Source organism: Trachypithecus francoisi, unplaced genomic scaffold, assembly GCF_009764315.1.
Source record: "Trachypithecus francoisi isolate TF-2019V2 unplaced genomic scaffold, Tfra_2.0 Lachesis_group19, whole genome shotgun sequence".
NCBI lineage: Eukaryota > Metazoa > Chordata > Mammalia > Primates > Cercopithecidae > Trachypithecus > Trachypithecus francoisi.
In genome coordinates this window covers 41,859,292-41,873,387 of record NW_022681464.1, presented here as the reverse complement: position 1 = coordinate 41,873,387, position 14,096 = coordinate 41,859,292, and the positions used below count along the sequence as shown (strand labels likewise).

At 46.0% G+C, this 14,096-nt stretch overlaps 1 protein-coding gene across 2 annotated transcripts in view; it reads left to right on the top strand.

The window, feature by feature from the left end:
• LAMA1 (laminin subunit alpha 1) overlaps window positions 1–14,096 on the top strand; it is a 176,895-nt gene that overhangs the window by 76,830 nt on the left and 85,969 nt on the right. The window contains exons 11-19 of one of the 2 annotated variants that reach the window (XM_033178301.1): window positions 983–1,123; window positions 2,188–2,361; window positions 3,856–3,957; window positions 5,243–5,454; window positions 7,200–7,311; window positions 8,127–8,237; window positions 10,543–10,670; window positions 12,190–12,276; window positions 13,293–13,504. In XM_033178301.1, the coding sequence (XP_033034192.1) occupies window positions 983–1,123; window positions 2,188–2,361; window positions 3,856–3,957; window positions 5,243–5,454; window positions 7,200–7,311; window positions 8,127–8,237; window positions 10,543–10,670; window positions 12,190–12,276; window positions 13,293–13,504 (1,279 nt within the window). Of the gene's footprint in view, window positions 1–982; window positions 1,124–1,992; window positions 2,362–3,855; window positions 3,958–5,242; window positions 5,455–7,199; window positions 7,312–8,126; window positions 8,238–10,542; window positions 10,671–12,189; window positions 12,277–13,292; window positions 13,505–14,096 lie in introns of those variants that run through there. The other variant, XM_033178300.1, reaches the window with a different exon arrangement.

Below are 14,096 nucleotides of genomic sequence, written 5' to 3'. Positions count from 1 at the left end.
TGAGTTGAGTAGTTGGAAAAGAGATGCTATTGACGCTTACCTGAGTTCTGTGATATTCTTTTCCAGCTTTGTATTTGGAGGAGAACCGGGTTAACATTACATTTCCAAGAACACCAGTTAAAGGCAGATATGCTATTTTGAGTTTCTCTTTTTTTTTTTTTTTTTTTTTTTTTTTTTTTTTTTTTTTTGAGACGGAGTCTCGCTCTGTCGCCCAGGCTGGAGTGCAGTGGCCGGATCTCAGCTCACTGCAAGCTCCGCTTCCCGGGTTTACGCCATTCTCCTGCCTCAGCCTCCCGAGTAGCTGGGACTACAGGCGCCCGCCACCTCGCCCGGCTAGTTTTTTGTATTTTTTAGTAGAGACGGGGTTTCACCATGTTAGCCAGGATGGTCTCGATCTCCTGACCTCGTGATCCGCCCGTCTCGGCCTCCCAAAGTGCTGGGATTACAGGCTTGAGCCACCGCGCCCGGCCAAAAAGGAGTTGAATAGTCACGAGAAGTGCATTAATGTGGTCCCAGTGAGGGTTTTTATTTGGCCTTACAATATTAATAACAATATCTTCATAATTCATAGGATATTCTATTGTACCTATGTGCTTATTCCCACCTGTGCAGTCTTAGGCACATGTTATATACGATTGGAAATAATCTTGAGCATTTATGAATAAGACAGAAGATTCAAAACTGTCTTCAGATTTTGAAATGCTAGAAAGATCAGTAAAAAATGAAAGATTTAAAACAAAACAAAATAATTTAAATAGAATGATCAGCTTCTAAGATCTCCAGCTTTGTTCTTGACTACAAAATCAAATTGTATATATTTCAAAATCTCTATTCTGGAAATATTGACTTTATGAGGCCTCACCTTTACTTTGGACGTTTATTTTCCTGTGTCTGTGGATCGCCGAACACCTGTCTGGTTAATGTCATTTTATTCTCTCTGGACACATTGGTTTCAAAGCTAATCTTTTACCCTAACTTACAGGAAAATGTGGAGGGGAAAGCCTGCGATCGCTGCAAGCCAGGATTCTATAACCTGAAAGCAAAAAACCCCCAGGGCTGCTCCGAGTGCTTCTGCTTTGGCGTTTCTGATGTCTGCAGCAGCCTCTCTTGGCCTGTTGGTCAGGTGGGAGGCGCCATCTACTACGAGGCGGGATTTCATGAGCAGGTCGTATTGCACAAGTTGGCACGAGCTGTGTGAGGAGGAAATGAGGATGACTTCCCCTGCGACACCACTCTCATCCCTTTGCAGTGACATTGACATGGGTCAAAGGCAGCCCTCTGCTCCTCAAGTTTCTTATAGATCACGTGCTTGCTCCCACACACATTTCTCTATAGAAAAAACAGGATGATGTGGCACTAGAGAACACGTCATGTTTCAGTTTCTTCTGTGGGGAAATGGATTGGGTGGGGAGAGGTCCGCTCTCCCCGTGTCCGCCCCTGCTGCTCTCAGGCCTAGGAGCGCACCTGGCCATGGGACCATGGGAATTTTCCAGCTCAAAGAGACGAAGGAGTAGGAGGCCCTCCGGTGGCAAGGGTGGGAACAGCGGCACGTGGTGCAGGGTTTATGAATGCAGGCCAAGTTGTTGCGGGAACCGGGAGTTCTGGGGTGATGGGTTCAACTGGGGTGTCCAGGGGTGGCTAGAAGAGGTGGAGATGGTGTGATGGCTGCAGGCAAGGGAGGAGCTGCTCGGTAGGGACTTACCCACCGGTGACTGCTGTGGCCACCACGCTGGGGGGAGTACCATCACCTCTATGTAGGTGACACACTGGGAGTATAAGATCTAGAGGTTATCTTTGTACATTTTTCAGCATTTGGGTAAAAAGGAGGGGGCAACGAAGAAGAGGGAGTCAGAGCTAGCAAGAGACATTTTGCTGAATACATTTATGATGTTCTTTTGTTGTTTTCAATCTGAAGTCTATATCCATGGCCTTTATGGTTTTGCTCATTTATTTGCTTATACTGGATCTGGATTTGGGGTAGTGAGTCTTGTTCTCGGATCCTCCTGGTCCTTTACAAGTGGAAGGGTCAAGGGTCATGAGGTTCGGCAGCCACCGGTGTTATGTTAATACCATTCCTAGAGAAGCTTTCTGGCCCATCTCTTCATTGTGAACACATTACTGCTGCACTGGGTGAAGTCTAAGGTAAGTTCTATTTCATACTTCAAAACTCTTGAATTTGTTTTTAAGGTAAGCAGTATGTCCGGGTGGCTGGTCACCGACCTGATCAGTCCCAGGAGGATTCCGTCTCAGCAAGATGCACTGGGCGGGCGCCACCAGGTCAGCATCAACAACACCGCGGTCATGCAGACGCTGGCTCCCAAGTACTACTGGGCGGCCCCCCAGGCCTACCTTGGAAATAAGGTGCGTGTGTCCCTGCAGGCAGCGATGTCTCAGACGAAGATCTCGGGGAACACTGAGAAAGAACTTGCGCGGCCTGCATTTTAGGTAGTCTCATAGGGCACCTGAGTGTCGGACAGCATTTCACAGCCTGTACTTGCATCTGATGATACGAAGAAGGTTTTCTAGCCTTGTTAGACTTTATGTTGTGTTATTCAAATAAGAACTTCTGCTCTTCTGGTCTGGTTCCTGAGCAGTGTGTTTGCTGAAGTCTTATCCCCTTCTCTGAGAGAAACTTTCCGGGTCCCTGGATCACTTGTTTATGAAGTGTTCATCACATTCCCGCTTTGTTTAGTTTGCTGTAGGCTCAGCTTCACGCCTCCATGGCTTTGTGGAGGGCCTGGCATACATAAAACAACTCAGGGAAGGTTCCAGCAATGGGGCTGCTGTGCAGCTCCCTCACTTTGAGTACCATGGCAGGCTGTGCTCATCTGAAGCTCACATTTAGGAACAGATGGAATACTTTCTGCTTTTGTTATATTTCAAGAAAATGCAAATTGGTGATTCTGCAATGTGGAGACTGGTTTGTAGGCTTAAGCCTTCCTTGCAATGATGTGTTCCCATTCCCCCTCCCCTGTTATGCCACGTCCCTCCAGATTCTGATTGATATGAAAATGTATTCCCGAGAATCCGTCTCAATTATTATAGCTCCCTGCTTACCTTCCCAAGGTTTTTTGTTTGTTTGTTTTAAAGTAATGGCATACGGGCATGCTAGTGTAGTGTTGTAGGTTGGTATGCTTCTATTTAATTTGATGGTTATATTTTCATTTTAAAGCTTGTTTTGTATATTTTTAAGGAGCATTTATTTTTGAAAATTATTGTTTTTTCCATCAAATTCTAATCCTAGAACATGTGCTCTATTTATATGATTTTATCAACAGAGTTCAATGATGTTTTTTCTCTTGATATCACTTCTCCAAATTTATGGTGCAGAGTTGAGTTCTGAACAATATTATTACTGTCACATACCCATCAGAAAGAAAATCTTTATTTTGTATTGAAGGACATCTCATCAGAAGAAACACCTTTAGTCCTTTCTCTAACTAGCAAATCAAACATGTCCTTTATTGTCCTACGAGGAGGATGCTGAAATGAAAATGTGGATATTGTAGACATGGGTCAAACTCCCCATCCCTTAAATTACTTAAGTGAAGTAAATATCTATTGTGTGATTAACAAAAGTTTATAGTAATTTGCCTTGTGGTCTCTAACAAAGAGTACATTTTTCTTCTGTGCTTTCAAACAATGTGCTGCATTTTGGTAATATTGATTAACCAAAGTGTTTCTAAATACACTTCCCTTTCACTGCCTTTAGTGTGAATTTCCTTGTCTGTCATGGCCAAGCGGATAGTTGTAGCCTAGTTGTTTGCAGGTGGATCCCAGTGACCACTTCCTCTTACTTGGTTGTTGCTGTGATTGTTTTCTCCTTTCGTGTTCACTCTCACTTAAACATTTCAGCTGACTGCATTTGGTGGATTCCTGAAATACACGGTGTCTTACGACGTCCCAGTAGAGGTGGTAGACAGTAACCTCATGTCGCACGCTGACGTCATCATTAAGGTGATTGGTTTTGCTTTGATTCTGCTGTAGAGCTTAGGGCTTAGTGGGCTGATAGTTTATGACTGAAAGTGACTAGGTGAGGCCACCCCAGCAAGGAGCTGGTGGCCAGGTGGCCATTCAGCAGACCCTGGACTTGGGTGGGGACTGCTGAGACGGTGAGCGTGAGAATCCGTCTTTGAGTCCATTTCTGGAGTTGCCTCAGGACAGCACCTGCCACTCTTCTCTTCATCGCCAGGGTGTACCCATCTTTTCACATTTAAAAAGGAAGCGGGGCTTAGTGGCTCATGCTTGTAATGTAAGTGCTTTGGGAGGCTGAGACAGGAGGATTGTTTAGGGCCAGGAGTTTCAGACCAGTCTAGGTAACATAGTGAGACCCCATCTCTCAAAAATTATTAGCCAGGCACCATGGCACGTGCCTGTAATCCCAGGTACTCGGGAGGCTGAGGCAGGAGGACGGCTTGAGCCCAGGAGTTCAAGGTTACGGTGAGCTGTGATTGCACCACTGAACTCCAACCTGGGTGACAGAGACAGAGCCTATCTCTAAAAAAAAAAAAATTTAAGTCAAAAGGAGACAAAATTTTGCACTGACCTTGAATCTTCTCTTTTAAGTCTCTTCTTCCCTGTGCCACTTTGCCTCTCAGACGAATGGATTAGGCAGTATTTGGCAGTCTGAGGACAGTAGACGTGTTGCCATTCTTGTCCTCAGCCTCTGTCCCTATCCCCACCTCCTCGTTCTCCACAAAAAAATCCAGCTCAGTCAGGAGGGCTCCCCAAGTCCCAGGGTCCAGGGCACGTTTGGGCAGAAACCGCTCCAGGTTCTTGTCTCTTGGGTCCTTTCGTCTGGAGCTATCGGCACCTCCATCTCCAGCCCCAACAATTGCAGACCATACACGGTAAATCACTTTGGTTAACAACAATTCAGTGAAAAGCTGGAGCTATGTTTATATACTTTTTCTACCTCTGTACTTTAGTTAAAGATTAGAGGTGTCAGATGGGTTGCTTTGATAAAAACTGTGGGCAACTACATGACTTTCTTTCTTTTCCAAGATCCCAGCAAAGTACACATCATTTCACTTTATTACCGGAACCCCTCTAAAAAGAATACAATGAAACACCTTTTCTCTTGATGATTCTGGACCAAGAGCTGTAGACACCATTACATGTTTGCCACGAGAAGCTAGGCATGAATGAAAAACCACGTTGCTGAATACAAAATTTAATTTTATTTTTTATTTTATCATTAAATTCAGTGACGAATGTATTTTCTCTTGTTTTTACATGTTAGGGAAACAGACTCACTTTAAGCACACAGGCTGAGGGTCTGTCATTGCAGCCTTATGAAGAGTACCTAAATGTGGTTAGACTTGTGCCTGAAAACTTCCGAGATTTTCACAGCAAAAGGCAGATCGATCGTGACCAGCTGATGACTGTCCTTGCCAATGTGACACATCTTTTGATCAGAGCCAACTACAATTCTGCAAAAATGGCTCTTTACAGGTATGTATTGGAAATGGAGGAAGAACTTATGGTGAAGGTACTCCAATTTTATCTTCATTTATTAATATGTATTTAAAGTTCAACATATTTTACATTCATTATATTAAGCACACAGCTAAAGGAACTGGTTGGCTTAAAAACTACTAAGTTTACAAACGTAATTTTATTGAAAACATGAGAATAGTGACCGGGCGTGGTGGCTCAAGCCTGTAATCCCAGCACTTTGGGAGGCCGAGACGGGCGGATCACGAGGTCAGGAGATCGAGACCATCCTGGCTAACACGGTGAAACCCCGTCTCTACTAAAAATACAAAAACTAGCCGGGCGAGGTGGCGGGCGCCTGTAGTCCCAGCTACTCAGGAGGCTGAGGCAGGAGAATGGCGTAAACCTGGGAGACGGAGCTTGCAGTGAGCTGAGATCCGGCCACTGCACTCCAGTCTGGGCGACAGAGCGAGACTCCGCCTCAAAAAAAAAAAAAAAAAAAAAAAAAAAGAAAACATGAGAATAGTTGTCCACATCAGCTGTATCCAGTAGAAGACAGACTTGACATTAGGATGAGAAACTTTCAAAGGGGGTTTCTGGGAAACGCACGATGAGTTAGCAATTGTCTGGACCATGTGGCACCTGGTTCTCACCAGCCTAATGTTAACCATCTTAGCTTTTACTCAGTCCATTTAAGTGAATGTATCCATTGTTGGTCATTTTATTACTTTGAGGAGGACAGTTTCTGGCAATGTCATGCCAAGTATCAAAGTTGTATACAGCTAGGCTGGGCGTGGTGGTTCACGCCTGTAATCCCAGCACTTTGGGAGGCCAAGGCAGGTGGATCGTATGAGGTCAGGAGTTTGAGACCAGCCTGGCCCAACATGGTGAAACCCCATCTCTACTAAAAATACAAAAATTAGCCAGGCGTGGTGGTGCATGCCTGGAGTCCCAGCTACTCAGCAGGCTGAGGCATGAGAATCATTTGAACCCAGGAGGTGGACGTTGCAGTGAGCTGAGGTCGTGCCACTGCACTCAAGCTGGGGCAGCACAGCGAGACTTTGTCTCAACAACAACAACAACAAAAATGTTGTATGCACCTAACACAAACATAGCATGACACATTTAAGGATGATCTTTCTATTTGTGATCATTGAATGGATTTAATTTTTCTGAGGTGCTTCGACTCCAACTAGGCAACGCCAGACGTTTCCCACAGTGGTCTATGGGCAACAGCGTGACTTTGTACCAAACATTGAAGACATTTCCAGGGAATGATGATGGCTCCCAGAGAATGTATTGTTGTGAAAGACCTTTAGTTATTTACAAAAATCACATCACTCTTTTACTGGATTTAAATGTTTTTTTTTGTGTTTTTTTTTTTTTTTTTTTTTGAGATGGAGTCTCCCTCTGTCACTCAGGCTGGAGTACAGTGGCACTATCTCAGCTCACTGCAAGCCCCGCCTCTCAGGTTTAAGAGATTCTCCTGCCTCTGCCTCCCGAGTAGCTGGGACTACAGGCACCCACCACCACGCTGGCTGATTTTTTGTATTTTTAGTAGAGATGGGGTTTCACCCTGTTAGCCAGGATGGTCTCGATCTCCTGACCTCGTGATCCACCCGCCTCAGCCTCCCAAAGTGCTGGGATTACAGGTGTGAACCACCATGCCCGGCTAGATTTAAATCTTTTAGGAGCCCGTCTTCACTGAGATGTGAGGTGTATTTGCGAGCGTGTGAGTCACATAACAATCTGTCTGTCTGTAGGTTGGAGTCCGTCTCTCTGGACATAGCCAGCCCTAATGCCATCGACCTGGCGGTGGCCGCTGATGTGGAGCACTGCGAATGTCCGCAGGGCTACACAGGGACCTCCTGTGAGGTGACGCTTCTCTCTTCCTGCCTTTTTCCTTTCGTTTCTTCCTAAGGGGAAAACAGTGCACTGAAGGGGATGTCATGGCACACATTTGAATTTTAGCTTTAGCATCCCGATGTTTGGCTCAGTCTTTTTTGGGCAATAGAAATATTAGAAGTCACATTGCTTAAAAAAAATCAGATTCCTCCACCAGGAATGGGCTGAAGCACTTGACAATATTTTGACGTCGTGCTGCCCTCCTGCCTTAGTCAACAGGAAACTTGCAATACCCATGCCACTGACTGTGTTTCTAAGGAGGATGGAACTTGATCATATTTGAACATTTACAAATCACCAGCATGTGACCTGGGTGGCTTTATATAAGCCAGCCCTATTTTGAGACCTTTTATGGCCCCTGGGTATTTTACTTTGGTGGGCTCCACCTTACATGTGAAATATATGAAAATGCACTTGCAATCCTCAATGAAAGTAATCTGTTGCTAAAAATATTTTGAAATTACTTGGACAAACGTATTGCTATTAATACCGTAACAAGAATAGGCCGTAAGACTCATTGCACAACCATTACGTTTTTGTGTGTATGTTTCTACCTTTAAAAAGAAATAAGGAACTGGATTATGGTGATGGTTGCACAGCTCAGTAAGTTTTTTACTAAAAGTCATTGAATTATACACTTGAAATGAGTGAATTGTGTAGCATGTAAATGATACCTCAGTTAGGATGTTTGAGAAAAAAGAAAGACATTTCTGTACTCGTGGACAACTGAGCAGTTTCTCGTTTGTAACGTAGTAGAGGGAGGATGACTTTCCCTTCTCTTGCAGTCGTGCCTCTCTGGCTATTACCGCGTGGATGGAATACTCTTCGGAGGAATTTGTCAGCCCTGTGAATGCCGCGGCCATGCAACTGAGTGCGATGTTCACGGCGTTTGCATTGTGAGTCTCTCACTGAAGCTCAGGTGCCCTGTCCTACTCACTTCGGAACCATTTGCTGTGTACAAGTGAATTTTTGTTTTTTGAGTGCTTCCTCCACGGAATAACCCTGGCCTCACAGACCCCAAAGAAAATTTACAGATTTAAGCTCATGTTATGAAATGTTTCTTGTTTTTTTTTTTGTTTTGTTTTGAAAAAAGTTACTTTGGTAATAGTAGAAAAGGGATATACGATTTCATTGCAGTTCTTTTTATTAGAATAATATAAAGTAGTTTTTATTAGGTGAGACTGTAAAGCAATAGAAAGGTAGAAAATGTTGTCTACTTACTAAATACAAAGGATAGGATCTTTGAGATGACAGTGCTGATATTTATTTATTTATTTATTTGAGACAGAGTCTCACTCCAAGCTGGAGTGCTTACTGCAGCCCTGGACCTTCTGGGCTTAAATGGTCCTCCCGCCTCAACCCTCCAAGCAGCTGAGGCCACAGACAATGCTAGTATTTTTTTTAAAATCATGATATTACATAATATACCATAAGAAGAAGAATAGGCCGGGCGCGGTGGCTCAAGCCTGTAATCCCAGCACTTTGGGAGGCCGAGACGGGCGGATCACGAGGTCAGGAGATCGAGACCATCCTGGCTAACACGGTGAAACCCCGTCTCTACTAAAAATACAAAAAAAACTAGCCGGGCGAGGTGGTGGGCGCCTGTGGTCCCAGCTACTCGGGAGGCTGAGGCAGGAGAATGGCGTGAACCCGGGAGGCGGAGCTTGCAGTGAGCTGAGATCCGGCCACTGCACTCCAGACCGGGCGACAGAGCAAGACTCCGTCTCAAAAAAAAAAAAAAAAAAGAAGAATAAAGTATAATCACACCCACTTATATACCGTGCTTTATAGTTAGTTGGGATAAATTCATCAAACAGGTACTTCTTTTGTGCAATATGAGTTGAAACAGGGCTTAAGAAGTAGGTAGTTAATCTTGAGAATGAACGTTGGGGCAGGCATGGGGCAGGACTTGTTTTTTAACTTCAATCAGGAATTCTTCTAGGCCCTATGCCCTGAAGCCAGGCCGCACTCTGGGGTCTTGTGGGTTTGATACTCAGAGATGGAGTGACTGCAGATGCTAACCAGCTGTACCCTGGTCGCCTGGCAGGGAAATGGTCACACTTTTTCCAAAAAGAATCGACTAGTCACAGAGTTAGGGAAAATTAATTACCAGACCCAGGGAGAAGATCTCAGAATGATGCCCAGGATGGCTTATGGGCTCTAGAATTAGAATTTAATTTTTCTTTATTCTTTAAGTAAAGTTTTTGTTTTCCCCCATCTAGGATCAGATGTTGAATTTTATCATCATGTCTTCTCAGGCTTTTAGTAGGAAAGGTTTCTACTGCCTTTCTTTGTATTTTATGCTACTGGCATTTTGAAGAATATAATCTTTTTTTTTTTTTTGAGACAGAGTCTTGCTCTGTTGCCCAGGCAGTGGTGCAATCTCGGCTGACTGCAAGCTCCACCTCCCAGGTTCACGCCATTCTCCTGCCTCAGCCTCCTGAGTAGCTGGGACTACAGGCGCCCACTAATTTTTTGTATTTTTAGTAGAGATGGAGTTTCACCATGTTAGCCAGGATGGTGTCGATCTCCTAACCTCGTGATCCACCCGCCTTGGTCTCCCAAAGTGCTGGGATTACAGGCATGAGCCACCACGCTCGGCTGAATATAATCATTTAAAAAAAGAAATAGAATGTCCTTGGTTCTGGGCCCTTCTTTGGTTTCTCGTGGATTCTTCAGGCCGGAATACTTTGTCAAGGATGAGTATCTCAGAGCACTGCCAATGGGAGTCCCAGTGTCTCTCTGGCCCTCACTGGTGATGTTAATTCTGATTACACAGGCAAGGTGTCGGTACATTTTTCCACTATATAGGAACGATTCTTTCCTTTTGCAACTGAAAAACAGTTGGAGGAGGACACTGTGAGACCATGTGCATATCCCACTCTTCATCAGAATTCCCCTTAGAGGTAGGAGTTGGAAGGTTCTGGCCAAAGCAGCACTTGCTGTGATGTTTGCAAAAGCTTCTGCCCTTGTCCGTGCTCATCAGTCAGAGAGAAAGCTCTCAGGTTTCTCATTTATACAAACTACACTTGCTGATACTAATCTGAAAACAGGAGGCCTTCCTCATATAGCTCAGAGTTTTGTGGCTGGTTTTAGCATTTTGTCTTTTTTTTTTCTCCACTTGGACTTCAAGTTGCTTATAGATAAATCTGAAAATCCTTTAACACAACCTGAGCCGATTGTTCTGGTGCATGTTCCTAGGCATGTGCGCACAACACCACCGGTGACCACTGTGAGCAGTGCTTGCCTGGCTTCTACGGGGAGCCTTCCCGAGGGACTCCCGGGGACTGCCAGCCCTGCGCCTGCCCTCTCACCATAGCCTCCAACAAGTAAGCCTCGGGCCTCACCAGCATTTCCTGCCGGCATGGCCAGGATTCCCACCCAGATGTGTACTCATGTCTTCAGAGCAAGCCTTTGTGTGTAATAAGTGTGTGAATTTTGCCAGTGACGATTGATTTGGATTAAAGACAGAGGAGTGGGTTATTTTCTTCTAAACCAAAGTTTGGCGTATTAAAACAGGCAAGAAAAGGTGTGTGCCAGCAAGGACCTCTGCATGCCGTTTTCCCTCTTGGTTCCTCTTGGTCATCAGTTGTTTCACAAGTATATATTGTCTACTCACCAGCGGACTAGGAGGTAGAGGGATACAGAGAGGAATAAAACATTGTCCCTCGACTTAGGGAGTTTTTGATCTAATGACCAAAATATGTACCTATGAGCCTAAACAAGAATAGTCTAAATCCATTCATTGATTCAACAGATGTTTATGGAGTGCCTACTGCGTCCTGGGTTTTACAGCAGGTGTTTTGAATAGCAAGCTGTTCTCGTGGGCCCCAGGGGACGCAGTGTGGTCATGAGTGTAGTGAGACCTGTCCACCAGATGGTGGGGTGGAGGGAGAGCAGTGTCCAGCCTACCTAGGTGGGTGCAGGAAGCTCTTATCTCAGACTTGCAGGAGAAGGAATTCCACAGGCAGCACAGACAGGCATTCTAGGCAGATGGAGCTGGGCGTGCCATGGCGTGGCAGCAGGAACAGGCATCGCCCATTTGAGGAACTGCAGCAGGCCATGGAACAGAAGGCATGGAGGGAGGTGGAAGGAGATGTACCAGGCAAGGCCTTGTAGTCACACTGGGGCAAGTGCATCCCACAGGCCAGCAGCTGAAAAGCCTCCGTCTCTCGCTGGTTTAACCTTTAGAACTCTTCCTCCACCCACTCTGAAAGAATTCCCCCAGGGATTTTTATTTGACATTCCAGTATATAAAAAGGATGCAGTCAGGGTTACTCGTGATGAAATTGGGGGTGTTTACCGTCATCCACCCTGTGCAGTCTCAAGGTTTAGGAATAGGGTTGGAAGGGGCATCAGTTAGCAGGGGGTCCCTGGAGAGGTGCGAGAGCCTCCTGACCACTTTGTGTTTGAGCGAGCTCACTTTTGCCCTGGTATGGGCAGGGCTCTGACGTGGGAAGTCAATGCCAGGGAACCCGAGGTGGGGAATCCGGCATCCTAGGAGCACTCAAGTAGGCCTCCTGGAGGAAGCGTCAGCTGAGTTGGACACTGGGGCTGAGCTGGGTTAACCCAGGCAGACAGTGGGAGAAGTTGGCGCGCTGTGGGCTGAGAACAAGAGGAGTAGGGAGCAGGGAGTGAGGCACGAGTGTCAGTACCTGGATCATGGGACCAAGAGTCGATGAGGGGTTGAGGCTCACAGGGTGGCCTGGCTGACCAGAGGCCCCGGGTTCTGAGCTAAGGAGATCTCACTGAGTCTGTAAGCATAGGAGTGGTAGAAATTAAGCATTTTAAATATTTAGAAATTCGACTTCATCCATTGGAAAATTTTGTTCATTTCTGTTCTGACAGTTTCAGCCCCACCTGCCACCTCAATGATGGGGATGAGGTGGTCTGCGACCAGTGTGCCCCAGGATACTCAGGAGCTTGGTGTGAGAGGTACTCTGCATCCACTGGCTTCAAAATGCTGTGTTCACATTTTCAAAATTGAATATAAATTCTATGTGTTTGTTTTTAAATGCATAGTTAAGTGTGGTTTTGGAGTTTTGATGCATAATTGTTATTTCATAGAATCACTGAGAAAAATCAATATTTCATGTTTTAAAATTAATGTTAAACCTTGCTGGGAATTTTTTAAGAACGGTACTCTTTTCCTGGCTAATGTGAGTTCTCATCAAGAACAATAGGCTGGGCATGGTGGCCCACACATGTAATGCCAGCATTTTGGGAGGCCGAGGCAGGCGGATCACCTAAGGTTAGAAGTTCGAGACCAGCCTGACCAACATGGTAACACCCCGTCTCTACAAAAATACAAAAAAAAAAAAAAAAAAAAGGCTGGGCATGATGGCGGGTGCCTGTAAACCTAGCTACTTTGGAGGCTGAGGCAGGAGAATCAGTTAAACCTGGGAGGTGGAGGTTGCAGTGAGTGGAGATTGCACCATTACACTCTAGCCTGGGAGACAGAGTGAGACTCCGTCTCAAAACAACAACAACAACAACAAAAACAATAGGAAGCAGCAAGGAGTGGGTATCTGTGGTTCACACATTTGAATATTCCATTGTTCCCGGCTATTCTGGAGATGACAGGTGGTTTGGTTTAGTAGCTGTCTTCTGGCTTCTGAAAGCCAGTGCTGTTTTACCCATGTGTGCGCCTCAGTGCCCAGCTCTGGCCGAGCCTGTAGGAGGCTGTGTGGCATCTGGAGTGGTCAGGGGTGGGTCAGAGTTGGCTCTGGACACGGTTACACGTCCACTGGATTTATGCCTCATTTCATCCCTTCATCACGACAGGTGAAGGGGATCTGGGAATGCCTGAGTGTGGAGTCGCATCCCTTTCACAGTAAATCTCAGGGAACAGAGTCAGTCTGATTTACTGGCCACTCAGGGAGCCCCTGGACAGTGCGGTAAGGCCTTAAGTAATTGCATTTGTCTGATCCCGCTTTCAATCTTTGATACAGATGTGCAGATGGTTACTATGGAAACCCAACAGTGCCTGGCGAATCTTGTGTTCCCTGTGACTGCAACGGCAACGTGGACCCCTCGGAGGCTGGTCACTGTGACTCGGTCACCGGGGAGTGCCTGAAGTGCCTGGGGAACACAGACGGCGCCCACTGTGAAAGGTGTGCTGACGGCTTCTACGGGGACGCTGTGACAGCCAAGAACTGCCGCGGTGAGTGCGCGAGTGTGAAGTCAGGTTGGCTGCTTAGCGCCGTAGGAAGTCACATGTGTCACACAGGGCCCAGCCTAAGAAGTCACACTCTCTTGAGGGGTTACTTGCATTAATGCTGGGTCTCCGATCAAACATAGACCCACGACCCGGTTCTTCCCTGGCTACCCTATCTGGGCTTGGTTAGTCACAACCCGTAGGGGCCAGGCCTGGAAAGATGCAGCCTGCCACTCGAGCGGCCAGTGTGACCTGAGAGAGTTCTGGCTCTGCTCCCAGTGACTGAAATGAAAGTGGGGAAGCTCAGAGCCTGTCACATTCATAAGGGAGATGATTCAGGGGCTGCATGAGGCAGATGAGATTCCAAGATGAAGGGTGGGAAGTGGTAAGACTGTAACCCCAGAAACTACGTAAAGCACCGTGTGGTGCATCTTAGTCCTCTGTGCTGAAACTACCCGATCCCTGTGTCTCTCTGCTGAATTTGAGTCTTGAAATTACGGATCATGGAGAAAACTAGATTCTCCTATACAGCAGACGACCTGGCCGGAGGGATGATTCAGCCCTCAGATTTTGAAGCAGTGAAAGAACAAAACTGGCA